The sequence below is a fragment of the Myotis myotis genome, unplaced genomic scaffold, assembly GCF_014108235.1.
Source record: "Myotis myotis isolate mMyoMyo1 unplaced genomic scaffold, mMyoMyo1.p scaffold_m19_p_4, whole genome shotgun sequence".
Classification (NCBI taxonomy): Eukaryota; Metazoa; Chordata; class Mammalia; order Chiroptera; family Vespertilionidae; genus Myotis; species Myotis myotis.
The window spans coordinates 59571950-59599267 of record NW_023416346.1 but is presented as its reverse complement, the minus strand read 5'-3'; the positions used below and the strand labels follow the sequence as shown (position 1 = coordinate 59599267).

At 43.9% G+C, this 27318-nt stretch overlaps 2 protein-coding genes across 4 annotated transcripts in view; both read left to right on the top strand.

Moving 5' to 3' along the window:
* The first annotated feature begins 9576 nt into the window (after positions 1-9576).
* TMEM35A (transmembrane protein 35A) lies at positions 9577-22442 on the top strand. The gene is made up of 2 exons (XM_036303976.1): positions 9577-9830; positions 20697-22442. The coding sequence occupies exons 1-2, from the start codon at positions 9711-9713 to the stop codon at positions 21099-21101; spliced, it is 525 nt and encodes a 174-aa protein (XP_036159869.1). The 5' UTR covers positions 9577-9710; the 3' UTR covers positions 21102-22442.
* A 1390-nt stretch (positions 22443-23832) lies between these two features.
* CENPI (centromere protein I) overlaps positions 23833-27318 on the top strand; it is a 101367-nt gene continuing 97881 nt past the window's right edge. For all 3 annotated transcript variants that reach the window (XM_036305210.1, XM_036305211.1, XM_036305209.1), the window contains exons 1-2: positions 23833-23950; positions 25657-25895. In XM_036305210.1, coding sequence (XP_036161103.1) covers positions 25670-25895 — 226 coding nt within the window. In that variant the 5' untranslated portion in view covers positions 23833-23950; positions 25657-25669. The remainder of the gene's footprint in view (positions 23951-25656; positions 25896-27318) is intronic.

Below are 27318 nucleotides of genomic sequence, written 5' to 3'. Positions count from 1 at the left end.
ATAATTTGAAAGGGCAAATAGTAAAGGGTGTCCCAAAATTCACGCAAGAAGTTATTTTGATAGAAAACACAGGTTTATAATTTAAAGTCGTAAATTTTTTATTGATTCATAAAGTATACAGTATAGGGTTATGTATGGAGTAGCATATCAGGTAAATGGCCTCCACAGCTTTGCTGACACATACGCACTCTTATGTTGAAATTTTCCATGACCGAAATGCAGCTGCTCAGGCAGTAACAGTTAATGGTGCTCGCTATCGCGATATGATAATCCAGTTTTTTGTGCCAAAATTGAAAGATATGGATGTGGACGACATGTGGTTTCAAAAAGACGGTGCCACAAGCCCTAGAAACAATTCACTTACTGCATGAGTCATTTCCTGGTCGTGTAATTTCCCGTTTTGGTGATCAGAATTGGCCACATTTATGCAAAACGGTCACAGAAAATTTCAACAAAAGGGTGCGTATGTGCCAGCAAAGCTGTGGAGGCCATTTACTTGATATGCTACTCCATACATAACCCTATACTGTATACTTTATGAATCAATAAAAAATTTACAATTTTAATTTATAAACCTGTGTTTTCTATCAAAATTACTTCTTGCGTGAATTTTGGGACACACACACACGCATATATATTAATCAGTTGCTTAACTGTATGAATGGGCTTCCTTAAGTGCCCATTTTACCACCATATTCAATGTAGGACATTTGGAAGACACATTATGAAGACAAACATTTCATTTTGGTTTATTCTTTCCAGTCTTTCTTGTATGTACAAAGAAATTCTCTCCTCTTTAATAAACCCAATTCTCTACTATACAACAAGCCCTTTGGGAACAAGGTTTATAACTCATTTATTTGTGTATTCCTACAGTATGCACATTGTAGGCACTCAGTAATTTATAGGTTGAATTTTAATAAGAAAAGAGTGTGAAATTCTTCCACCATAAGATTTAAATGAATGCTAAAGATTAAAGTGTTGCCTGGATGATGCAGCTCAGTGGTTGAGTGTTAACTCATGAACTAGGAGGTCATGGTTAGATTCCGGGTCAGGGCATATCCCTGGGTTTTGGGCTCAATCCTCTGGTAAAGGGCATGCAGGAGGCAACCCATCAATGATCTCTCTCATCATTGATGTTTCTATCCCTCTCTCCCTCTCCATTCCTCTCTCTGAATTCCATAAAAACATATTTTAAAAAATATTAAAGTGTTACCACTTCCAGGGATATTTGCATTTAAATTCATCAATTTTTCTAACAAAGATTAATTAAGATGTGGCACACAAAAGGTGTTGCTCTAGGTACTATGGGGGATATATAGAAGTTATTCCTACCTATTAAATGGTTGTAATCTAAACTAACTGTGGAGTAGATTTGAAAGACAGAAGAAGCAAGAGGAGAACTACACTGAGTGGCCACATTATTATGACCACCCCATCAGTACTTCATTGGGCCACCTTTTGCCTTCAATACTGAGGTGATTCTTCTTGGCATTGACTCCACGAGATGTTGAAAGGTGATGTGAAGACTCTGACACCATGCCTGATGAATAGCACTGTCCAGTTCTGTGAGATTTGATGGTTGTGGAACCAGCTGCCTGATGGCTCTTTTAACTTCGTCCCACAAATACTCAAATAGATTGAGATCTGGTGATTGTGGGGGCCACCTAAGCAAGGTAAAATCTCCCTCATGTTCTTGAAACCACTCCTGCACAATATGAGCACCGTGGCATGGCGCATTGTCTTGTTGGAAGAAGCCGTCTCCATTGGGATACGCCATTAACATGATAGGATGAACTTAATCAGCAACGATACTTAGGTGTGTTGTGCTATTCAGAAGTGGTTCCACATGAATTAAAGGGACCAAATCATGCCAGGAAAACATGCCCCAAACCATAACACTGCCCCCACCAGCTTGAAGGGTTGTACTCATGCATGTGGGGTGCATGCTTTCATGCTGTTTCTGCCAAATTCTCACTCTGCCATCTGCATGATGCAACTGGAAATGTGATTCATCAGACCACATGACTTTTTTTCCAATACTCAACTGTCCAATTCTTGTGTTCCTGTGTGAACTGGAGATGTTTTATCTTGGTAACTGCAGACAGCAAAGGTGTTCGAACAGGCCTTCGGCTGTTTTGCTGATACTAGCTCCATGGCTCTGAGTGCCAACAATCATCCCATGTTCAAAGGCTGTGAAATCACGTTGTTTACCCATATCTTCAGAAAAAAAATCACTTCTGCTGTCGTGGTAAACAACCTGCTTCCCTATTTATAATGGTCTGGCCCTCTAGCAACTTCAGTGCGAAATTATAGCTAATTTGCCTACAAACGTCAGGTGGTCATAATAATCTGGCCACTCAGTGTATATCCATCAAGGAATCACATGTTAGACACTTGCTAGGCAATTGACTTACATGTATGAAATTCTTACAAAAAGTCTTTGAGGCAGAATTTTTCCCCATCCTATCTAATAATAGACAAACATGGTAATTAACTGTACCTCCGACATGCTTACCATTGGCTAATCAGGGCGATATGCAAATTAACTGCCAACCAAGATGGCAGCCGGCAGCCAGGCAGCTGAAGCGAACAGGAGGCTTGCTTGCTCCAGTGATGGAGGAAGCCAAGGTTCCATGCCTGCCGCTGCCGGCACCTGAGCTGCAGTCTAAGCAACTATGTTGCAATTATAGAAGCTAAACAATCTCCAGAAACCTGCTTTCAGCCAGCCGGGCCTCAGAGCTGGAGTTGCAACAGTGTTTCAATTATAGAAGCCAAACAAACCGAGGTCTCAGAGCTGGAGCCGAGCCTCAGAGCTAAAGCCGGCTCTCAGCTCCAGTGACAGCCATAGAGGGTAAATAAATCCCAGAATAAAAAAATAAATAAATAAAAGGAGAGGTTGGGAGTTTCAGTCACCTGCCAGCCTGAAAACAGCCCTCAGCCCCTCACACAGACTGGCCAGGCACCCCAATGGGTACCCCCACCCTGAAGGGGGTGTGACCAGCTGCAAACAGCCATCAGCCCATCATCCAGGCTGGCCAGGCACCCCAGTGGGGACCCCCACCCTGAAGGGGGTGTGACCAGCTGCAAACAGCCATCATCCCCTCATCCAGGCTGGCCAGGCACCCAAGCAGGACCCCCACCCTGATCCAGGACACCCTTCAGGGCAAACCAGCCGGCCCCCATCCGTGCACCAGGCCTCTATCCTATATAGTAAAAGGGTAATATGCAAACTGACCCTAACAGCAGAAGGACTGGGAAAGACTGGTCACTATGACACACACTCACCACCAGGGGGCAGATGCTCAATGCAGGAGCTGCCCGCTGTTGGTCAGGGCGCTCTCACATGGGAGGAGCTCTGCTCAGCCACAAGCCAGACTGATGTCTGCCAGTACAGTGGTGCTGGTGGGAGCCTCTCCTGCCTCCTCAGCAGTGCTAAGGATGTCCGACTACAGTTTAGGCCTACTCCCCGCTGGCAAGTGGACATCCCCCGAGGGCTGCTGGGTTGCCAGAGGGATGTCTGATTGCCATCTTAGGCCCAATCCCCCAGGGAGCGGGCCTAAGCCAGCAGGTGGTCATCCCCTGAAGGGTCCCAGACTGCGAGAGGGCACCAGCCAGGCTGAGGGACCCCCTTCCCCCCCGAGTGCACAAATTTTTGTGCACCGGGTCTCTAGTCTATATATATAAAAGCCTTAGCAACTGGCTAATCAGCTGACCAGCCAATTGGCCAGTGGCTACGACACCCAATGACCACCAGAGGGCAGACGCTCAATGAAGGAGCAAGAAACCACAGGCATGGAAACATGGAACAGACTGATGAATCTCAGAGGGAAGGGAGGAGGGGGGCAGATATTAACCAAACATCTTATACGCATACTAGAGGCCTGGTGCACGGATTCGTGCACTGGTAGGGTCGCTTGGCCTGGCCTGCCGGGACCAGGCCAAAACTGACTCTCCCACATCCCTGAGGGGTCCCAGATTGCGAGAGGACACAGGCCAGGTCGAGGGACTCCACCAGTGCACAAATCCATGCACCAGGCCTCTACTCCTATCTAATAAAAGAGAAACATGGTAATTAGCCATACCTCCACTACCCTTCCCATTGGCTAATCAGGGCGATATGCAAATGAACTGCCAGCCAAGATGGCAGCCGGCAGCCAGGAAGCTTGAAGTGAACATGAGGCTTGCTTGCTTCAGTGACGGAGGACTCCAACGTTCCCCACCTGCCGCTGCCAGCCTCTGAGCTTGCAGTTTGAAACATTGTTACTAATATAGAAGCTAAACAAAACCCCAGAAACCTGCTTTCAGCCAGCTGGGATCTCAGAGCTGGAGTTGAAACAGTGCTGCGATTATAGAACCCAAACAAACCAGATACCTGCTTTCAGCAGCGGAGGTCTAAGAGCTGGAGCCAAGCCTCAGAGCTAAAGCTGGCCAAGAATAAAAAAAAAAAAGAAAAAAAGGAGTAGTTGGGAGCTTCAGTCACCCGCCAGCCTGAAAACAGTCCTCAGCCCCTCACCCAGACTGACCAGGCACCCCAGTGGGGACCCCCACCCTGAAGGGTGTGTGACCAGCTGCAAACAGCCATCAGCCCCTCATCCAGGCTGGCCAGGCACTCCAGTGGGGACCGCCACCCTAATCCAGGACACCCTTCAGGGCAAACCAGCCGGCCCCCACCCATGCACCAGGCCTCTATCCTATAGAGTAAAAGGGTAATATGCCTCCCAGCACTGGGATCAGTGGAGCCGCGAGGCCTCCTGGCACCGGGATCAGCGTGACAGGGGGCAGCGCCCAAACCCCCTGATGGCCCTGCGGCTCTGTGTGTGACAAGGGGCGGGGCCACAACCTCCCTATCCGCCCTGCTCTGTTCGTGACAGGGGAAGGCGCCCCAACGCCCTGATCAGCCCTTCTCTGTGCCTGATAGGGGGGAGCTCCCCAACCCCCTGATCTGTCCTGCTCTGTGTGTGACAGGGTGCGGCGCCCCAACTCCCTCCCCCAATGGGTCCTGCTCTGTGTGACAAGGTAGAGCCATAACCTCCCCATCAGCCCTTCCCTGAGTGTGAGAGTGGTGGTGTCCCAACCCCCTGATCGGCCCTGCTCTGTGGGTGATAGAGGGCAGCGCCCCATCCGCCCCCCACGGGCCCTGCTCTGTGTGTGATGGGGTAGAGCCATAACCTCCCCATGGGCCCTGCCCTGAGTGTGACAGGGTGCGGCGCCCCAACCCCCTGATCCGCCCTGCTCTGTGTGTGACAGGGGGCGGTGCCCCAACTCCCCTATCGGCCCTACTCTGTGAGTGACGGGGGGAGCTCCTCAACCCCCTGATCGACCCTGTTCTGTGTGTGACAGGGTACGGAGCCCCAACCCCCCTGATGGGCACTGCTCTGTGAGTGACAGGGGGCAGCGCCCCAACCCCCTGATTGGCCCTGCTCTGTGCCTGACAGGGGGTGGTGCCGCAACCTCCCCATCAACCCTGCCTTGAGTGTGGCAGGGGGCGGTGCCCCAACCACCCAATCGGCCCTACCCTGAGCATGACTGAGGGTGGCATCGCAACCTCACAATCCGCCCTGCTCTGTGCATGACAGGGGGCGGCACCCCCACTCCCCAATCAGCCCTGCTCTGAGCCTGACCAGGGGCTGCACCTAGGGATTGGGCCTGCCCTCTACCACCCGGGAGCCGGTCTAAGCCAGCAGGTCGTTTTCTCCTGAGGGGTCCCAGACTGCGAGAGGGCACAGGCTGGGCTGAGGGACCCCCTCCCCCGCCGAGTGCACAAATTTTTGTGCACCGGGCCTCTAGTCTTATATAATAAAAGGGTAATATGCAAATAGACCAAACGGCAGAACAACCTATCAAAGCATAATATGCTAATGATATGCTAAGGCCATTCAACTGCTCGCTATGACATGCACTGACCACCAGGGGGCAGATGCTCCGACCAGTGGGTTAGCTTGCTGCTGGGGTCCAGCCAAGATGGGTCAAACATGCCCTAGAGCCCTCCTGCGGTCCATCCCTGGTCCGATCATGCACCAGTGGGGTCCCTCAGCCTGACCTGTGCCCTCTCGCAATCCAGAAACCCTCGGGGAATATTAGGGAACTGGTTTCAGCCTGATCCCGCAGGCCACTCGCCTTGGGAGGGTGTCAGACAGAGGGCTCAAGCCTGTCAAGCGCTGCTGCAGCAGCGTGAGCCTCTCCCAATCAGGACTGATTGGGTATGTGCCCGTGGCAGGCACAGTGGGGCCAGGATGAGCGGGAGCAGCAGGTAGGAGCTGCAGGCGGCGTTGGACTGCGGGTTTCAGCCCAATCCCTGCAGGCCACCTAGAGGGACCTCACCTGTGCATTATTTGTGCACCAGGCCTCTAGTATTTTATAAATGTGGAAATGGCCCAGCTGGAATGGCTCAGTGGTTGAGCGTTGACCAATGAATCTGGAGGTCATGGTTCAATTCCCTGTCAGGGCACATGACTGGGTTTCAGGCTCAATCCCCAGTGTGGGGTGTGCAAGAGGCAGCCTATCAATGATTGTCTCTCATCATTGATGTTTCTATCTCTCTCTCCCTTTCCCTTCCTCTCTGAAATCAATAAAAATATATTTTTTAAAATGTAGAAATCAAGGCTCAGATAAGTTATGCAAAAATGTAGAAATCAAGGCTCAGATAAGTTATCTGTCACAGAGTTAGTGGCAGACCTGGGATTTAAAACCTGGACCTTCTTTTTTTTTTTTTTTGCCGGGCCCACATTTCACATTTTATTGCACTTTTTCCTCAATCACTGAGTCCTGCCGGGCTGTGCCCAGGGCTCCGGAGGCAGGACCTGGAAGGGAGGCTGCGCAGCGAGCCATTCCCATGGAGGAGCTGCCCCAGGGACACCAAGAGGGTGACCTCGTGGCCATGGTTGGGTGACCCGTCGAGGACTGAACCCCACCCAGCGCCCACTTAGGTGGCCCTCATGACTCCCCACCGCCTCCCGGATGCTGAACCCAAACAGAGGAAAACCTGGACCTTCTAAGTCTGACTCCAGACTGCTGACTCTGGAACACTGCCTATCAAATAGGGGTGTGTGTGTGTGTGTGTGTGTGTGTGTGTGTGTGTGTGTGTGTAATTACAGTGCTAAGCAATATCAAGTAAGTGCCATACTGATTATTTAAATTATTATATGGAGAGGCAGTAGAGCAATGGTTAAGAACTGACAGAACTTAGAAGACAGAATCTACACAGAACCTAGAGACAGAAGAACTTCGCTGGAGAGAACATGGCAAAAGATCCTGGACTGAACCTGACTATAGAACATGGCAAGAGAACCTGACTAGAACCTGGTGACTGAACCTGGCTGGAGAACCTGGACAGAACCTGGCTGGAGATCCTAACCAGAACTTCGCTGGAGATCCAGACCAGAACTTCGCTGGAGATCCAGACCAGAACTTGGCTGGAGATCCTGGCTAGAGATCCTGGCTAGGCTGCTGATCAACTGAACGCTATCTCCGTGTCATTCCTTCTTTGCCAACTCCGTCCACATCCGTCTCAGCTTAGTTGTCCCTTCCTCCAGGAAGCCCTCTCTGATCTCCAGAGACCAAATCAGGGGCTCTCTCTGTGCTCCCATTTTCTCATAGTTCCTCAAACCCCCCCTCCCTGGCACCTGGCACAGTGCATTAGCACTGTCACCGTCTCCCACTCAACGGACTGCAGACACTACGAGGGCAGGCGGGCAGGCACCCTTCAGCTGGGGTCAAGAAGCAGCACAGTTTAGGTGACCAAACATCCTGGTGCCCGAGCCAGCTCCAGCCTATGCCCTTTGGTCTGCACAGATGTTAACAATGCCGCCCTTCACTTTGTTTGGCGGATAATTCCTATCGCCATCCACATATTGAACAGCAGCTTCACAGCATGGGCTCTGGGTTCAGATCTCAGTTCCTCCTCTTTCTAGTGGGGTGACAATGGGTGAGTCACTCTACCTCTCTGGGCCTCGATTTCCTCCTCTGTCAAATGGTAATATTAATAGTGTTTGCACCAGAGATTCGTGGCGAGGATTCAGGGAGTTCATATACATAAAACTCTACCTGGCAAACTGCAAGTGCTATTTCAAAGGCTAGCTGGTAGTGTTGCTCACACAGGCCCTGGTTCCTGATGCAATGTCCTGTACATGGTAGACAGGCAGACGCCCTGCCTGACTTCAGAGCAGGGACAAAGCCGCCCCCGAGGCCTTGCCTGCCAGAGCTGGTCAGCACCGTCTCGGGAGCACCTTAGCGTGTGGGCTTCCCGCTCCGAGGACCGAGGCTCCCTCCGTGGGTGTAACTGTCACAGCTTCACTTCTGGTCCCCCTCTCTACCTTTCTACATAGAGCCGCTGATTTCAGTCTGATCAGAGTCCTCCCAGACCAGTTTCTACATGTCCGTACGCCTCCATCGTAAGGGAACGCATAGAAAATACTGTATACTGCAGGTTTGAAGATAGACAGCCTTGAACCGAAAGTATCTTTTAGCTACATGCCATTTTCCCTCAACAACAGGAGATGAAGTTATTTTATTAGACTTAGGTCTACCTTGCTCTTCCCAATCATTGCAGAGTATTTCATAGTCTGGAATAATACAATTTACTTGGCTATCAAAAAAAAAAAAAAAACAACTGAGGCTCTGGAAATAGCTGCCTAGGTTGGAATTCTGGCTCTCCATTTACTAGCATATACTCTTGGGCAAGTTACTTAACTTCCTTATCCTTCAATATTTCATACATAAAATGGGAGCTCATACCTAGCTCATGTTATTGCTGTAAAGATAACTTAGTTAATACAAGTAAAGGGTAGTGTCTAGCACTTTCAATAAATAAACAGAAAACAGCCAATAAATATTGGTTATTATAGGAAATCAGAGGAGAAAGAAATAAAATCCAGCTGAGAATGGATCAGGGAAGTCTTTATGAATGAGGTGACATTGAAGAAAAGATTGAATGTTAGTGAAGAGTGAGGGAGTAGTGAAAGGGAATGTAGTGGAGGTTGGAAAGCTCAGGTTGTATGGGGCCACGACTAGAGAGGAGATGAAGGGTGGCACCTGGCAGTGGGAGCTATTGGAAGATAAGCCAAGGATCTTGAATGAAAAGCTTAAAATTCTGGAGTTAAACCACTGGGCAATGGGAGCCATGAAAGGTTTTAGAGGAAGATAAAGAGAAAGTCTTCTTTGGCAGTAATCAAATCTGACAACTTTGAAGTTTTATCCTTGAGTGTTACCAACTGCAGAAAACAGCAACTCTGGGGACTGATGATTTGACTGAGAGAAAGGAAAGGGGAGAAAATGAGAGAGGTTGAAAAAAATGAATGACAGAGGACTATAGAGAAGAAAAGTGCGCCTGGTGGGACGTGGTAGAAATGAGGTCATTCCTAATCCTCAGTCTAGAGGCAGCTCAGGAACTGAGTTTGAAGCCTAACCTACTTTTCCCCCATTTAAGACTTCAAGTTTCCATCTCAGTTTAGGGCTTCTTTTAACTTTGAGACTGTGCTTTTGGCCAGTGAGGAGCTGACGTAGGGCATTAGGACCCAGCAATTGTTGTAGTGAGAGAGGTAGAATCTGGATCTCAGTTTTTCTCTCCAGCTCCCTCCTCTCCCTTTGTCATTCTAGCTGCCTGCTGCCTCTGCAGCGTCCCTCTTGTTTTCTCTGTGTTAACTGCCAGCGCTTTAGACACACAGGGTGCGCAAAGCAGAGGATTAGTTGGGACCAGCCTTGGTGACTCCATGGCATCCCCCAGAACCGTAACTGTCGTGGCCCTCTCAGTGGCCCTGGGACTCTTCTTTGTTTTTATGGGGACTATCAAGTTGACCCCCAGGCTCAGCAAGGATGCCTACAATGAGATGGTAAGTGAAGCAAATGGGCGATGAAGAGCCCACCCGCAAGGGATAGCGAATTCCTCTCCCGGTCTTTTCTTCCTAGTCCTCAGTCCCATCCCCTTAACCCCCACCCCACCCGGACCCTCCCGTCTTCCCAACAACTTTACAGCTTGGAAGAAGCAGCTGGTCAGCAGAGATTTTATTTGTGGGCTAAACCGAGAGCAACTGCTCTTCAGCCACTGAATGCCTGTTGGGGGAGGGGTTACCCAATGAGTACCCCTCAATCCCCAAGCAATCCAGAAGGCTGAGACCTGCCTAACACCTGTCACCAGCAGGAACCCTTCCTTTCTTCCAGCACACCCAAAGTCGGGCAACCAGTCTGCAAGTCTGATTCCTCCCCTTGGAGCTAAGAGTTTAGCAAGCAGGAGAGTTTATCTTCGGGAAGAACAAAGGGGAAGAAGGGAAAGAGCTGGGAGAGAATGGGCTACTGAAACAAAATTTTAGGGGCGGGAAAGGTATTCCTCATTGCTAGCAGAGAGCTGATAGTATTCCCCTAGCAGCCTGGGCGTGTGTCTGTATCCTTGAGACAAAGCAGTCTTGGCCCAAATAAAGGTCACCAAGAGCTTGCTTCTTCACCTTCTCTCAGGGGAGAGCTGGATGTTTTGTTTTATTTTGTTATGTTTGTGTGCTAATCTGCACAATCTGCGAAGTCTGCCTTTTCTCTCCTGCAATAGTCCTTAATCCCCACCTTGCCTCCCTTGGATGCCCAGAGCCAGGCCCTCTGAAGGTTTTCCCCTCTGCAGAGTTGGAATCACAGAAGGTGACTGGCCAAAACATCTCTGCAACCTGGGGGCTGGGCTCGCCAGTTCGCATGAAGAGGACTTGTTCTTCTGCCTTAGAGAAGGAGGAGATGGCAGGGGATGTTTCCAGCACTTTCAGTTTCTGGCCTCTCCCCCTGTCACTTTGACTCTTTATTTCCCAGCCTCAGCTGAAGAGAAGCTGGTTCTCACTTTTTGTTTTTGCCAGACTGCCAGAAATAAGAGGGAGCCCATTACTGGGTTCTCAAGGTCAAGAAGGAAAGGAGCTTAGAGAAGGAATAAGGAGAGAGAGAGAGAGAGAGAGAGAAGAGAGGCAAGAGGGACTCCTCTTTAGGGCTGTGGCAAGTAGGAATAGCCCCACAGCTTATAGGAGGAATACATAGCAATCCTGGAGCCCACTGTGGAATCTTCCAGGGCCCCTCAGCGCAAGCTGCATGTGGATGGAGACTGGCAAATAAATTGTAGATGCTCAGAAAATGTTTGCAGGTAGCTCTGGCTTCTGTCTCAGGGTTAGAGCTGGTGCTTTCCATGTCTCCCTCACCACATATCACCCTGGGATGGGGGAGGGTAGCTGGTACTCAAGGGCCCGGGTCTAGCCCCAGTGGCAAATTCTAATAAGTTTCTCCTTCTTCCTTCCCCTCCTCCCAACATGTTTGACCAGATTAAATTAAAATCAGGTCAGAGTATCCAAGGCAGCCTGCAGAGGAGAGATGAGGTAGCAAAAGCCACTAAAGGCAGAGGGACTGGGTGGAGGGGGAATGCCACTACATTTTTGTCTTGGCAGTAGTAGTGTAGTGTTAGATCACAAATAAATGAATATGCTCTTGTTTTTCTTTACTTTGCATATATTTATATGTTTTTGTGCACCTTAGGTATTTTAAGCTTTCCCTTTCCTTGGGGACACAGTACCCTTCTTCAGTATACTCCCTGTCCCCCAGACCCTGCTCAGCTGCTTTCCAGCCCCCCACTCCCTAAGTTGCACTGTACGTACAGTGTTAGGTTCTTCAGGCAATCCAACTAAAATGGAGTCACCAGGAAGCTTTCTACCAGCTTGGCAGGAGCTCATGAGGAGGAGCAGCCACAAATGGGTTTACAGTAGGTTTCTTCCTAGGGAGTGGAGCCGTCTATTGCAATCTAATGAAAGGCAGAAGAAACAAATGTGAAGGTTTCAAAGGAACATATTCAAATAGATATAATTTAATACAGTAGTACAGAACCATTGTGTGTGTGTGTGTGTGTGTGTGTGTGTGTGTGTGTGTGTGTGTGTGTGTTTACACATAATTCTGTGCTTCTGTGCTCAGGGGTACCTGGAGCGGATGGAAGAACTATATCTAAATTAGCTGGAAGATAGACTTCACAATAGTATTAAGCTTGGGAAGGATTTTTAGATTGTCCTTTTTCAGAGTCCCCTCCTGCACTGAGCACTGGGCCCCAAGCTGGAGATGGCTGTCTGAGGTAGGGCCCACTGAATAGTGCCTGGACTGACCTAGCTTTATTCTTGAACCCATAGGAAATGGGGGAAATTCAGTTATAGTACAAAGAAGGTGCTTAATTTATATTTGTTGAATGGATGGATGAATGAATGAATCACTGTAGCACTGTCTTGGCTGGTTACCATCCTTCAGATTTCTCTCTGATTCTCAATTATACCGTTTAAGAGCTATTTCCTGATTCTTAGAAGGGAGCTACAGCCCCTCAGGACCCCAACCTTAGATCAGCTGAAATGATTATCTGGGATTTTTTGTTTTCAATTTAGAAATGATTCCTCTGCATCAGTGGAGTTAGTCTTATATTGACAGTGGTGGCCTTTATTGATAAGATCTCAAAGTATTGTTGCTGCTGTTGTTTTAATATTATTTGTTCTTTAAAACAACTCTGAAATGTTTTAATATTTATTATTATTTTCATTATTATTATTTATTCTTATTTTACTGATGGATAACTGATCCAAGATCATAGGGTAAGCAGATTCCGTGATTCAGTACTCTGAATAGAGGAGTCATTAAATGTATCCTCTCTCCTTTTTCTGTATAAATTTGCATAAATTCAACTGCCACAATTCATACCTTGGGGTTTCATTTCACTTTGAAATCAATTTTTCAAATTCAGATTTTTTTCTTTTCTGCCAACTTCTTTTTATTGTTCTAAAGTCATTAGTGCAATGCTTAGGTGTTATCACCTCTCTGAAGAATCACTGCTAAAAACCAAACAGACAAATGACTATGAACTTCTTTCCTGTCTCTACTAGGGAAGCCAGGAGAAATTAGTGAAAAGAGTATAAGTTTTGAGTCATATAGTTTGAATCCTGAGTTAGTGTCCCAATTTCCTGATCTATAAAATGAGGATAATAATACCTACCTCAGAAGATGGTTGTAAATATTAACTGAGATTACATATGGAAGCATCTGGTACAGTATTGGGATATGATAGGTGTTCCAAAAATGTTCTGAGTGAGGTGATATTGATAATTGATTCTATTTAATGCAGTGATTTCCTCAATTGAGGAATTCTTAAATTGAGGGGTTAAAATCAGGCATATAGAAGAGCAAGATGTTATTTTCATTTGCCCTGGTGAATAGACTTTAAGCAATCAGCTAATATTGAAAAGTCCACACTTGCTGTTGGGTAATGCACAGTGGATCCCATGCAGAATTTCCAGGTGCCTTTCTTGAATAGCCCATGTTGTGCATGTTGTCCTATACCTCCTCCAGATTTAGGAAGTTGTCATTATGAAGTATTCTAAATCCCATGGGAATTTAACATGACCAACCACTCTTCTGACAAAATGCCTTTATTAATTCACTTGAAATTGGAGAGCGCACTCACAAATGCTGCTAAGCAGCTATCTGTGTAGGGATGAGGAAAATATGAATGGTTGACTTGCTGTACATTCAGCTCCTTATAGCAGAGGTTCCATCCTGTAAGCACAAGGGGCCACATAAGAAATAGTAAAAGAAACACCAAAAATCCTTTCACAATGAAGCCACGGAATTTTGGCCTTCAGGAAGACAGGGCAAGTCTCTGCTTCTTTACATCCTCTCATAGGGAAGATTTGTTGATTTGAGTTATATGCTTATCTATAGTTAAGTGCCCTCCTGTTTGTGTAACCCTGGGCAAACACTCCAGATATGTTTGGGCAGTTTATTTAATGTCCATAGGTAATCTTTTATGCTTCCAATCACTGCCATTCATTGCTTTCCAACTAAGCAATAAGACAGTAATTCACTGATGTGACTGCTCTCTGAAGTGGCACAGTACGTTTATTCCCTCAGAGAGAAAGGTGACCCTGAGCTGTAAAATGACTGCTTAGTTCCATAGCTAGCCATCCCAAGCTAAACTACAATGGAGCTTATGCCAGGGAGCTTGTAACCTCTCAGTGGCCAACAATTGTGCTTGTTTCAGAGTGACTTTTGACTGAGAGTAGAAATCAGACTCTTTTGCCCTAAAATGCAATCAGGGAAGGATCCACCTTTGTTAGTAGGACGAGGGTTCCCAGCTTCCTCTTTAGGTGAGCATTCTATGAAGTGGTTATCTTATCTAATAATAGACAAACATGGTAATTGACCATACCTTTGCTACGCCTCCCATTGGTTAATCAGCGAGATATGCAAATTAACCGCCAACAAAGATGGCGGTTAATTTGCATATGTAGGCGCAAAGTGGCGGAGCGAAGACTGAAGGCAGCTCTGGCTGGAGCAGCGAAGGCTTGAAGGAGGCTCCGGCCAGAGCGAAGGCCTGGGTCCCGGGTGCCAGAGGAAAACCAGTGCTGGCAGCCAGGGGAGGGGAAGGCCTATTGCATGAATCTTTTCATGCAACAGGCCTCTAGTATATTATATTTATTATATATTATATTTTATATGTAGTGCTTAAAATGTGTTTATCCTTCATGTGGATATTTGGCAATTAAACATATAATGGCTTTTTATTGCATTTAAGAAATGATCTGTGATCCACATGTGGCATTTTCTCCTACAGGGATTTAAGTAAATCATATTTGAGTCAGTAAATTTTGCAGCATTTATATAGGCATTATGGTGTAAGATAGCAACCAGACTGAGATTTCTTTTTAATTAATGAGCTTTATTTTGGGGAGGGTTGTAGGTTACAGAAAAATTAAGCAGAAAGTACAGAGTCCCCATATATCCCCTTTCCCTTACATTAACATCTTGTATTAGTGTGCTACATTTGATACCATTGATGAGCCAATATTTATACATAATGATTAATGTCTATAGTCTTCATCAGGTTCACTCTTTGTGGTGTACATAGCATGGGCTTTGACAAGTATTTTTGTCAGTATCCTCTTCTGCTTTCATATAGTTTCTTCACTGTATATTTTATTGAAGTATAACATACATACTAAAATGTGCACATTAAGTGCAAGGAATTTTTACTCCTATGTAACCAGCACCCACATCAAGAAACAGAACATAACCAGCACCTCAGAAACTGCCCCTCATGGACCTTTCTAGTTATTACCTCCCCAAGGGCAATTGGTATACTAACTTCTAACAATATAAATTAGTTTTACCTGCTTTTGACCTTTATATAAATGGGATAATGCAGTATATCAGCCAAATTATTTTTTCTTTTACTTAATTGGCATTGGTGAACTAAAGTGGACCAAAACACTTGCTCCATATTCCTATTTTATCCTAGTATCTGGCTTGGATCTGTTGTTAATTGTAATTAAAGATGAATATTATTAGACATTTTTGAGCTGTTCAAATTTAATGTCATTAATATGAGATCATGGACTGTGAAATATTGTGAAGAATAAATGACAAAAAAAGGTATGACTAAAGGAAAACTACATATGCTTTTGATTCATAACTGAGTCATATCTCCCCATATGACAAGAATGGATCTGCTTGATTCAACATTATTATTATTAAAATAATTACTGTGGTTTGTAAATTTATGGATTTCTAATGGTGTAGTTCATTAATGTGTACCTATGGCCCTTGGTTGATGCTATGATGCTATGATTCTTTGACTAAATCTCCAAAATGCTTATTTAATTTACAAAATGGGAAACTGAGGTAATAAAATACTTAGCAATTTTCTCCAATCAATCTAGGGACAAAAGGGAAATTGGAATTTAGCTTATCATAAGAATCCTGGTCCAAGGATATTGCTGAATGATTGCCTTTGATTACGGGATTTGAAACATTCTCTTTCTTGCTCCCTTTCCCTAATAGGAAACTGTGATTACAGTGTCTGGGTCATTGCAGTGGAGAGAAAATGGACCTAACACAGTGAATTGCAAGAGTCTTTTGGGAGAGCCACTCAGTCAAGCCTCTTTATTCCTACAACAACCCTCTTTATTATTAATGTTAGAACTGAGGTGGCCTGGACTAAACATTGATGGGACTGGCAATCTTTTGATATCTCCATCCTATTCCACAGAAAAAAAGAATAAAACGCTTCCTATGATATCAAGACCCTATCTAAGCTTAGTTCTATTTCTAACAAATTAAGTACTCCCTGTCTGGAGTCTTGGAGAATAGATGCTGTCTGTACCTATTCAGCTTTGAACTAATGATTTGATGACATAACTTACCCAAATACAGTTTCTTCTTGAGAAAAGGAGGAAAGAAAGAGACAACAGCTGCATAAAAATATCCACAGTTGCAGTTTAAGATGTTAGATAAACAACTGAAAAAGTAATATGGAGTTACGCCAAGTAGAGAGAAAAAAAATCACTGAAGTCACAGGAACTTGATTTAAAGGCCTGGAATTTGGCCCTAGGATACAGATTCCACTATAGTGTAGATCAGAATCTATTCTTGAATAATGGGTGGTTAGCCCTAAACAAAAAAGGAGCGCTTTGCAGAAGCCACTCAGCCAGCATCTGGAAGGTTTGATTCTAAAATGATGGTAAGAAATTCTTCTTCACTACCGTGTTCATCATGCCAGAAGCTTACACTTAGGATTTAGTAATTGCCTCCTGGAAAGCTTTGTGTTACTAATAGAAATAGTCTTATTTGAAAGTGTTAAGCAAACCTCTTCGGTCTAGATTTCTTTCCCTAATGTACCCCTACTACAGTCACCAGAATGCAGAGGGGGAGAGAGTGGGCAGGTGGCATCTAGATTAATAGTGAGGGGAAATGGGCAGGTTTCTCCTCACCACCAGGTGACCTAACCCTCAGCTCTGCTCTGTTCCATGTGGGTCTGGCTCAGTTCAGCCCAGGGTTTTACTCTCCTACTGGTCAACCTCTCTCCTAATTTTTCTCTGAAAATCCCCAATTTAAACTAAAATGGAAAGAGGTAGGAAGACTAACATCTTGTATTTTCTTATATGCTCAGGAGCAGAGTAGGGACTACGGTACGGTGAAATTTTAAATAAAGACAGGATCATACAGGAATGGGATTAGGAAGAGGTGAGTGAGGCAGGGTTGTGCAAATGTAGAGTTGCATCCTGCCTTTATTTAAAATTTTGACTTTTTTGTTATGGATATTATTTACCTTAATCAATTAGTATTTTTGGTACTCTCTTAAAATTTTTACTCAAGGTAAATAGCCTCACTTACTTAACCTTAGTCACAGCCCTACTAAGAAAGATGAGGCTCAGAGAGCTCAAATAATTTGCCTATGGACACACAACTAGAAAGAGGCAAGGATGGGATTTGAACCCAAGCCTGTTTGAATCCAAACCCATGCTTTTTTAACTATGCCATCTGTCTTTTAACAGTCCTCATAGGGGGTTACCTTGTACCACTCATGGTAATTCATGAAATAAGGGTGCATTCACTTGTCCAGAAGTGAGAGAAATGACTTAACATTTGTTTGAAACCTAGAGAGTATGAACACTATTCTAAGTGCCAGATGCTTCTGAGAGGTCAAGTTGGCTTTCTGCCCAATTCTTATAATACTTGTCTTGCATCTGGTGCTTTTGACTATCATCTTCCTTTTTCTATTTTAATTTTTAAATTATTAAAGTATTGTTGGCATACAATATTATATTAGTTTTAGGTGTACAATATAGTGATTCTACATTTTATACCTTATAATTTATCAGCACAATAAGTCTAGTAACCATCTCTCACTGTACAAAATTATTAACAATATTATTGTCTATATTCTTTGTTCAAGACACTATATTCCCATGGCTTATTTATTTTTTAACTGGAAGTTTGTACCTCTTATTCCCCTTCTTCTTTTTCAACCATCCCCCTCAACCTCCCCCTGGCAACAGTTTGTTCTCCATATCTATGAGTCTGTTTCTGTTCCACATATAAGTGAAATCATATGGTATTTGTCTTTCTCTGTCTTACTTATTTCACTTAGCATAATAGCCTCTAGCTGCTAGCATAAAAGCATAGCATCCCAAATGGCAAGATTTCATTCTTTCATATTGCTGAGTAATATTCCGGAGGGGGGGGAGAGAGAGAGAGAGAGAGAGAGAGAGAGAGAGAGAGAGAGAGAGAGAGAGAGAGAATGTGACATCTTATCCATTTATTTATTGATGGACACATAGGTTGCTTCCATAACTTGGCTATTGTACATGAACTTAGGGGTGCATATACCTTTTCAAATTAGTTTTTATTTTGCTGATAAAGGTGGAGAATAGGGGACCCTTATTCACTGTTGGTGGGATTGTAAATTGGTTCAGCCACTGTGGAAAACAGTATGGAAGTTGATAAAAAATTAAAATAGAACTGCCATATGACCCAACAATTCCACTTCTGAATTTTTATTTGACTAGTCTTTTCTTAAAACTCCTCTTGGCCCCCATGACCCTGTCTCTGCTAGTTTTCCTCATACTTTTCTGACCATAGTTTCTTCTGTCTACTTTGTGGACACTTTTCCTCTCCCCATTTCTTAAATGTGTGTCACACAACTTTTCCCACTGTATACATTCTACCTGGACACATTGATGACTATCCATTCTTTATTTTTACTGCAGACCTTTCTTACTGACTGCTTTACCAAATGTCTCCACTTAGATGTCTTAGAGATACTTTATCTCAGAAAAACCCAAATTAAATTCCTCACTCCTTCTTGCCCTCTGCCACTCCCAACCAGTTCCTCTATGTTCATTCCCAAACTTCTATCCAGGCACCCAAGCCAGAGATCAGAGAATCTTTCTTGAGTTCTCTTTCCCTCAGTGTCCACATCCAATAAGACATCAAATTCTGTTGATTTTGCATCCAACGTATCCTTGACTCTGTTCCCTTCCCTCTATCCTTACTGTCATTACTCTAGTCCAGGTCTCTACCTGATTTCCTTGCTTCCAGGCATACCTCTTGTATCCATCCTCCACATTATTTCCAGAGGCAGCTTCCTTACAAGCAAATTATATTGCTCCCCTTGGATTATAGGATAATGTCTAGCTCCACAACACAACATATGTGATCTGATTCATATCTATCTCCCCAATTTCATGTCTCCCCTCCATCCACCAACCTATGCTGAACTGGGGAAGTATGCACAATACACCAGTCTAATTTGTTTTTCAGGGCCTTTGCTCATCCAGCTTCCCCTGCCTGCAATACACTTTCTTTATTGATCTTACAAACAATTGTTCTTCTTTTAAGATTCTACTCTAGCTTTTCTCAGTCCTCATCTAGGAAGACTTGACCATTCCCTCAGGTGTACCTCCACTGTACCCACTTACATAATTTTATTCAGCACCCATAATACTTTTTAAAAAAATATTTTCATTGCTTTTTTAGAGATAGAGGAAGGGAGAGGAAGACAGAGAGATAGAAACATTGATGAGATCATCTGCCTCCTGCATTCCTCCTACTGGGGATCGAGCCTGCAACCTGGGCATGTACCCCTAGTGGGAATCAAACCAATAACCTCTGGGTTCATGGGTCAATGCTCAACCATTGAGCCACATCAGCCAGACTCACCCATAATACTTTATTGCACTTATGTATTTGCATAACTATTCTTTGTCTTATAAACTCAAGCTTCAGGAAGGGAGGGCCTTTGAATAATTAATATCTCTATCCAGAGTACCTAGTCCTGTGCCTAGCATAAGGAAACAATAAATATTGAATGAACTAATGGATACTTAATGAAAACAAAGCAGTGGGCAAACCCAATGAGACACAATAAAATCTTATCAATTTACTCTGAGGATCAGGCCACTATGAATAGTGAAAAATATGATTATCTATTAGGCTAAGGTCAATATAATTATATTACTTTGTAATATATCCAGTGACTCCCTCCTCTGTCCTATGATGTCTCCTTTTGGGCTACAATTAAACATTGTGCAGACCTCTGTTATATACCACTAACCATGCTGCTTTATAATGCTCTTTATGTATCTCTTTCCCCCCACTAGACCAAGAGCTTCTTGACCCTGTCTTATTCATCTGTATATCTCCATCGAATAATCCATAGTAGGTGTTCAATAAGTATTTGTTGAATTAAAATTAATGAAGTTGGACCAAGCTAATCAAAGGAGTGTCTTGTAAAGGCCTGGGGATTTATTTCAATGACTATGAGAATAATTTTTGTCTTACTATATTTTAAAGATACACAAGGGACTGACATTTACAGACATTTAAATTTTCTACTTGCTTTAGCACAGACACATTTTTTTTTTTTTTACCAATGTCACAAATATAAACTCCAGCTCAGCTGAAGTTTCTGAATTATAATAGATTTCAAATTAGGGAAGTCCAAATTAGTGAGGCTTTACTATACTGTGCCTTGCCTTGTTTCATTTTTGTTGATATTCATATGCATCTGGGTTTGGACAAGGCAGGCACTTGTGGATATGACTAATCTGTACCAGTTTTTATGGACCTGATGAATTTTCTTTTAAATTCTTAATGTTGTTTATCATTTATAATTAGGAAAAAAATTAAACTATAAAGCCAAATTCTCTTACTTTCCATGCTGTTACTACAGTTTAAATCATTTAAATTACAGGGATCTCAGTAGATTGCTTGCTTTTCTTCTTATCTTAATTACAAAGCTTTTGTCTTGGGGAACAGTAAAAAAACATGGGATACCCTTGGCTGGTGTGGAAAGGGAATGGTGGGGAAGGAGGACCTTTCTTGTGTTAACTTCATAGGTAATGCGGTGATTTCCTTATGGTATTCCACTTTAGAAACGTGCTTACAAGACCTATGTCCGAGCACTTCCTCTGCTGAAGAAAATGGGAATCAATTCCATTCTCCTCCGTAAAAGCATTGGTGCTCTTGAGGTGGCCTGTGGCATTGTCATGACCCTTGTGCCTGGACGTCCCAAAGATGTGGCCAACTTCTTCCTGCTTTTGCTGGTGTTGGTTGTGCTCTTCTTCCATCAGCTAGTCGGTGATCCTCTCAAACGCTATGCCCATGCCCTGGTGTTTGGAATCCTACTCACCTGCCGCCTGCTGATTGCCCGAAAGCCTGAAGACCGGTCTTCTGAGAAGAAGTTCTCACCCCAAGGAAACATAGGAAATGCGGGGAAAGCAGAGGAGCAGCCCTCCTTATATGAGAAGGCCCCTCAGGGCAAAATGAAGTTGTCATAGAAAAGTGGAAGTGCAAAAAGTGGACCTTCCAGGCAGTTGCCTCCATGACACCCAGGAAGATGTCACTGTGTGCTTTTCATTTGCTTTATTTATCTTGGGGGGGGGGGGGTGAAGGGAAAATATAATCTACAAGTTAATGGCCCTGTTAGTTTGTGTACACCTATACCCTAAAATGACTTCCCCACATAGACAGACATATGTGCACCATCTTTAATCACTCTGGGGAACTCTCACATCTTGCTGCATGTACATGTATATGGCTAACTACTGAAGTGTTTTTGTGAGATGGACTCCAGCAAGCATGTGACTGTGAGACTGTATGTGTGGGAAAATGTATTTACTGTGTGTGTGCATGCACATGCGGAGGAAAAAGCTCTGATCCTGAACTAATCCTGCATAGGTATCCTTCCCTTTATAAACCCAGTTTAGTGAAGACAGAATAACATAAATCTCCTATAAAGAGAATCTACTTTTGGTATCAAACAAATGATGTATTCCCATGGGATGGAGGAATCCATTGATAAATTAAACTGAAAACTTAAACCTACCACTTAAAGAAAAAGGTCGTTCAACTTAAGGCACTGAGTTATATGTAAAATTAATTTGCCTCTACTTTTAACAGTTGTTTAAATTTTAAATACTCCATATTGAGTTTAATTAAAATAAGGAATATATGCAGTCAATAGATAATCTAGTTCTTCAAGTGATGAAATTGGAAGTATTATTCTCAGCAGCTAACCAGGATTTGACAGCTTCTCCACTGTTGTGGCTGAGGGAGCAGGGATTAGTCCTATTAGAAGTCTGTGAATCTCAAACTGTTCTCTTAAATCATGTGAAATTTGACCGAAGAGTTGTACCCAGTGTTTTCCTGACAAATAGATTCACTACTCCTATTGAATTTTCATTGAACTTTGCAAGTGTAAGCAGAGATCTAAGTTACCCCCAATGTTGTCGCCTCTGCACTTCTTTATTATTCCAGTAGGTGGAGTTTAGTTGAGGGAAGGACATTTGATATGGGTTAGTTGGATCCAGCAGTATGAAAATTTGCTTTCTTTATTACATACTGATGTTTCCTCTTGTTAGATGTGCTTTGATGGTTTTGATATTATTGTGCCAGGAATGGGAAAAGGGGTGGGGGTGTTTTGTGTGTGTGGAGTAAATTATTGTATTTCTTCAATGCCATTGTTCTTATTAATTGATACCTCTCTGTCTTATTTCTCCCATTCTTTCAAAATAAAAAAATTGAAATGTGGAGGAAACCGTTGGGACAAATATTGAAAATCTGGAAAGTAAGGGTAATATCAAGGGATTTGGGCTCTTTTTTTGCCTGGATAAGGGAGAAGAAAGAGAAGGGGATGTATAGTCACTTAATATATTAAGATTACCAATTTTCCAATCTCATTTAGGTTCCTCCACACCTCTGTGATCGAAAGCTATAAAATTAGGATCTCAATGCAATTTCCAGATTTGGGGAATTCTGCTTCATTAGGTGATGTCAGGGGAAAGTAGAAGAATGATTTCAGAGAAAATTGCAGGTATATTACATAAAGATGAACCAGTTTCTCTCACTATATGTGTCCACGAAGTGGCACAAGTTCCAGTGCCACAGACTTGTCACATTAACCAAGTTATTTCCTCACTCAAGGCCCCAGTTTCATCATCTACAAAAAAGAAGGGGGATTGAAAGCTTAAAAGCCCTTTCAATTTACAACTGAGCCTATGAAATGATTAAAATGACTCTTGAGAAATGTTCAGTTTTAGTAGAAAAGGAAGAATAGCTACCATGGAAATATTGAACACTCATTTCTCATGCATTATTAAATGAGTTCATTAAAGTGCTCTGAAAAACCATACAAATATAAAATGTGATAAACAGTCATTTCTGCTGTAATCTCCCAAATACATCAACTTAACCTGTGATTCTTCATGTCTCCTTAAAATAGCCAAGTTTCCTTCTACAGTTTTACCTACAGTTTATAGATATGTTTTGGCTTCAAAAAAATCAGCGACAGCTGTTAAGTTTATATCTTTCCTCTCTGATTCCTAGTCTAGTAAGAGATTAAACCAGGGACTACGCTCAGGTCTCACACTAAGCCTTTGTTGCTATTTTAGCCATCACTCCTCAAAGTTAGGAATTTTTATGTGTAGACTTGGCTGGTTATGTGCAAGGTGCCACATCTGGCCCAGGACACGTTTTTAGCAAACCCTTGAAGGTATGGGCACCCATCCTCGGTAAAAGGAGGGTAGATCCAGCCTCCCCCGCCTTCCTTTCCACCTCCTAGTTTCACATGGGGAAAATGATAGCTATAGAGGTCACAGACCCTTTAACCTAAGTCTCTTGCCCAGCATAGGAGAGGCAGTCTTTACTGCAAAGTTTGAAGTTTCATATTTTCCCGCCAAGTCGCGACGTTTGGGGTCAATCTGGGCAAAGCCATCGCTATAATTAATCTTGTTAAGTTCAAGAATTCAGATGCTGATCTGTTTTACTCAAAATAAATGAATGTGAACTTTATTAGGACAGAGGAAACGCCAGCCAATCAGTTTGCTCCTGCCCCAACGGCCCACTCACCACAAGTACCAGGGACCTAGTGGGTGGGGCGAGCGACGCACCGAATTGGGTCTGCGTCAGCATCAGCGTCAGCGTCAGCGTCAGCGTCAGCCCCAGCGCGCGCGCCGCCTTGCGCTGTAGAGCTGAAACCCAACCAATCAGACTTCAGCAGAGCGCAGCCGCTCCGCCGGGTCGCCGCCTGCGTCTGCGCGGAAGACTGTGCGCAAGGCGGGGCTCGCTCATTTGAATCCTGGAGGGGATGTTTGAACTCCGGAGGTTCGGGGACAGAAGAGTGTATTAGGTAAGGTACTTTTAAATACCGCGTGAAAGGGGGATTCCGAGATCAGAGAAGCTCCTTGACTTCTGAGCAGGACTGTCCTGCAAGATGTGGCTGGGGTAGGGTTTTCCCCGAGCCTGGGAAGCGGGCGGTGGGGGGTGGGGAGGCGCCGGGGAAGCCTTGGGAAGATACGGGATCGGTCAACCGGGTGGGGTCTGAAGCTGTTCGCTTGCCTTTCTTTGAAAGGAACATAGGAAACAACTCGGAACTTGGACTCTCCCACAGGTTTAGACACGCATATTGCTCTCCTGCTCTGGTCTCATCTGCTCTAGGGACGTGGGATTGAGTGTCATTCCGACCATTCCCTTAGTTTTTGTCATCTGAAGCCAAAAATTCAGAAGTCTTCTGGGTTCCTCTCTTTCCTTCTCCCTACATCCAGTATTTTATCATGATCTTGCCCAGCCTATCTCCAACACTTATCACGAACACAATCATTTTCTACCTTTTCCACCGCTGTACATTAGAACTAGTTCAGGCTACAGTTACATCTCTTCAGGACTTCTGCAAGACCCTTTTAATTGCCCTGTTTCCACTCCTTGACCCCTAGCATTCTATTTTTCACACTGCAGCTAAAGTGGCCTTAAAACATAAATCAGATGGCATCATTCCCCTAACACTTCTCCCTACCCGATAGTTGCCACTTAAAAATCCAAACTCCTTACTCTAGCATACACGTCCCAGTATGGTAGTCCCTGGCTGCCTTTCTGACCTCATCTCCCACTACCCTCTGCCTGTTTCATATCACTACCCCTCCCTTCCCAACTGGTATTGCTACTGTTTTCCTAACAGACAAAGCTCTTGCTTCAAGGACTTAGCAAGTCTTAGTTTTGCTTTTCCATGAAATACTCTTCCAGCACATCTTCACATAGCTGTTTCCTTTCTGGCATACAAAAGTCAGTTTAAAGGTCAATCAGGGAGGCTTTCTGTGAACACTTATTCCAAAGTAGCTTCTCACTTCCACCTCATTTCTATCACATCACTGTGTATTATGTTCACTATTAGCTATATACTTATTTATTGATTCTCACACCACCACCCCCATAAGTTTCATGAGAGCAGAGACCTTGACTATTATATGATCTTATCCCTGGTAGCTAGAACTGTGCTTGGAATATAGATGATGTTCAGTAATTACCTATTGAATAAGTGAGTTAATTAATGGGGAATTTTTCTGTTCTGATAATCCTTAGTTTGCACACCAGTTTGACTTTTGAACTATGTGCAATTTTAACTTAGCACTGATAAAGTAGGGAGAATAAAAGATGAAAAGTAAAATTAAGGAGAGGTGGAGAAAAATAGGAGTGATTGGAGAGAAAGTAAGATTGAGTTCATAAGATGGCTTAATTTTGGACACACTTATGTGATATAGCCATTTTAAGAAAATTGCTATGTTACCCGTATTCTTTTCCTCCAGGAAGGCCAGTTCAGCTGGTCAATGTTAACTTGGAGAGTTGTTTCTCTCTGTTCCTATTTAGGTCAAGGACTTTCTGAGAAAGCTAACCTATAAGTTTTGTTGCCCAGATTTTTGTCAGTTTTTTTATGGTATACTTGTTGTATGTTAGGTAGTATGTACTAAATGTTTAGAATACATTCAGATGTGGTTCTTGTCTTTGTGGAGTAGAAAGGGACAGTTTGGTTGGTTAATGGTAATGACACTTGTTTCTGCATAGAACATGTGCAGTAATGTCAGCTCGAAAGAGAGTTAAGAGCTCTCTGGCACCAAGAACTTCACAACATAGAAATAGTTATCAGACTAATCTCTTGGCTTGGAAACTGAAAGAGGACCTAAGCAACTCAAGGAGCACCTCGAAACATGGACAAAACAGTCCAGTGGAAGATTCTGAACAAGCTGATGCTGCTGAGCAAGCAGAAGATGCTCTGCAGATAGCAGTAAGATACTTTGAGAAAGGTAAGACAGATGGTTTTCCTTATGAAAGTCCTATTTCTATCAAAATATTCTAGACTTCTTTGTTGAGGAATTATAAAGGAGAGCATATTTTTGCTCATTAATGTTTTTCTCTGCTTAATAGACATTTATTGAGCTCTTACTACATATGGGTATGCTAGGTACTAGTATACAACAGCAAAGCACTTTCCTGGCAGAGCGGTTTCCAAACTGCTGCACATTGGAGTCACCCGAAAATCTTTAAAACACACTGATGCCTGGCATCTATTCTTAGTTTGATTTTATTGGTATGGGATGCAACCTGGGCATTGGGACTTTTTAAAGGCTCCTAACATGATTTCAAAGTTTGGGAATCATGCCCTAGTACTGTAACAACTTATAGTCTAAAATCAGTGCTTTTAGTTTAGAGCAGAGATGCCAAGGCATGATTTAGTTTTCCTTACTGAAGGTGCTGTTGCTGTTAAATATTCTAGAGTTTGATCCCTTAGGCCACTGCCACCACCATGCAAATAGAAGTAGGATATAAGGGAGCGAATGCCTGGGTGGAATGGATTAAATATTCTGTACGCGCCATAAATAAAAGCGACTGTTACGCTTGCGTGGCAGGAAGGCTAGAGGCCCAAGTGGTCCCATTTTCATTCGGATGGACCTCAGACCGTAACCAGATGGAATGTGTGCTTGCCCTGTGTCAGGAGGAAACTGCTTGGGAAATGCTTCCTGTAAAACTCTCTCCTTGTTGAGGTAAAGAGCAAGGGTCCCCAAAACAATCTGGTCCCCATTCTCCGATGTAAACTATAGCTCCTGCCTCTCAAGGTGTGGGGGGAACAGTACTTGGAGTTTATGGGAAATTTATCCAGATGTGTAAATGGCTGAGTATCCTCAGAAGCCGGTCATGGTGCACTGTCAATACCCTGTGCTGATGTCTGGTGGTGTTATGGGGGACCCTGACTTGGGCCTTGCCCAGCAAATGGAGTGGAACTTGCGCTCTGATACAATTGGGTATCCCTTCCACTTTGGCATATCGTAAACCTTTTTCAATGGACAGACAGAGTAGGAAGAAGAGAGAGAGTCCAAGGGCTTCTTTGATCCCCATGTACACACAGATCAGATTGCTGCAGGGTTAGAATCTGTCCTGTTCTGGTGGCCCACTCTAAACAAGAATGTGGATTGGATTAATTATATTTACTGTAACCAGCAAAGGCTTGTTAACTATACTCGAGATGCAGTTAAAGGGATAGTGAACAGCTAGATGCCACCCGCAGGGTGACATGGGAGAATAGGTTGGCATTAATATGTGTAATTTTGGGGGTTAATGTTATACATTCATCTCTGACAACACAGCCAAACAGAACCGTCACTGAGGCCCCACAGGGATTGACAGCTTTGAGTTAGCTGAGAATTCTTAAATTGAGGATGCTTTCTCCAA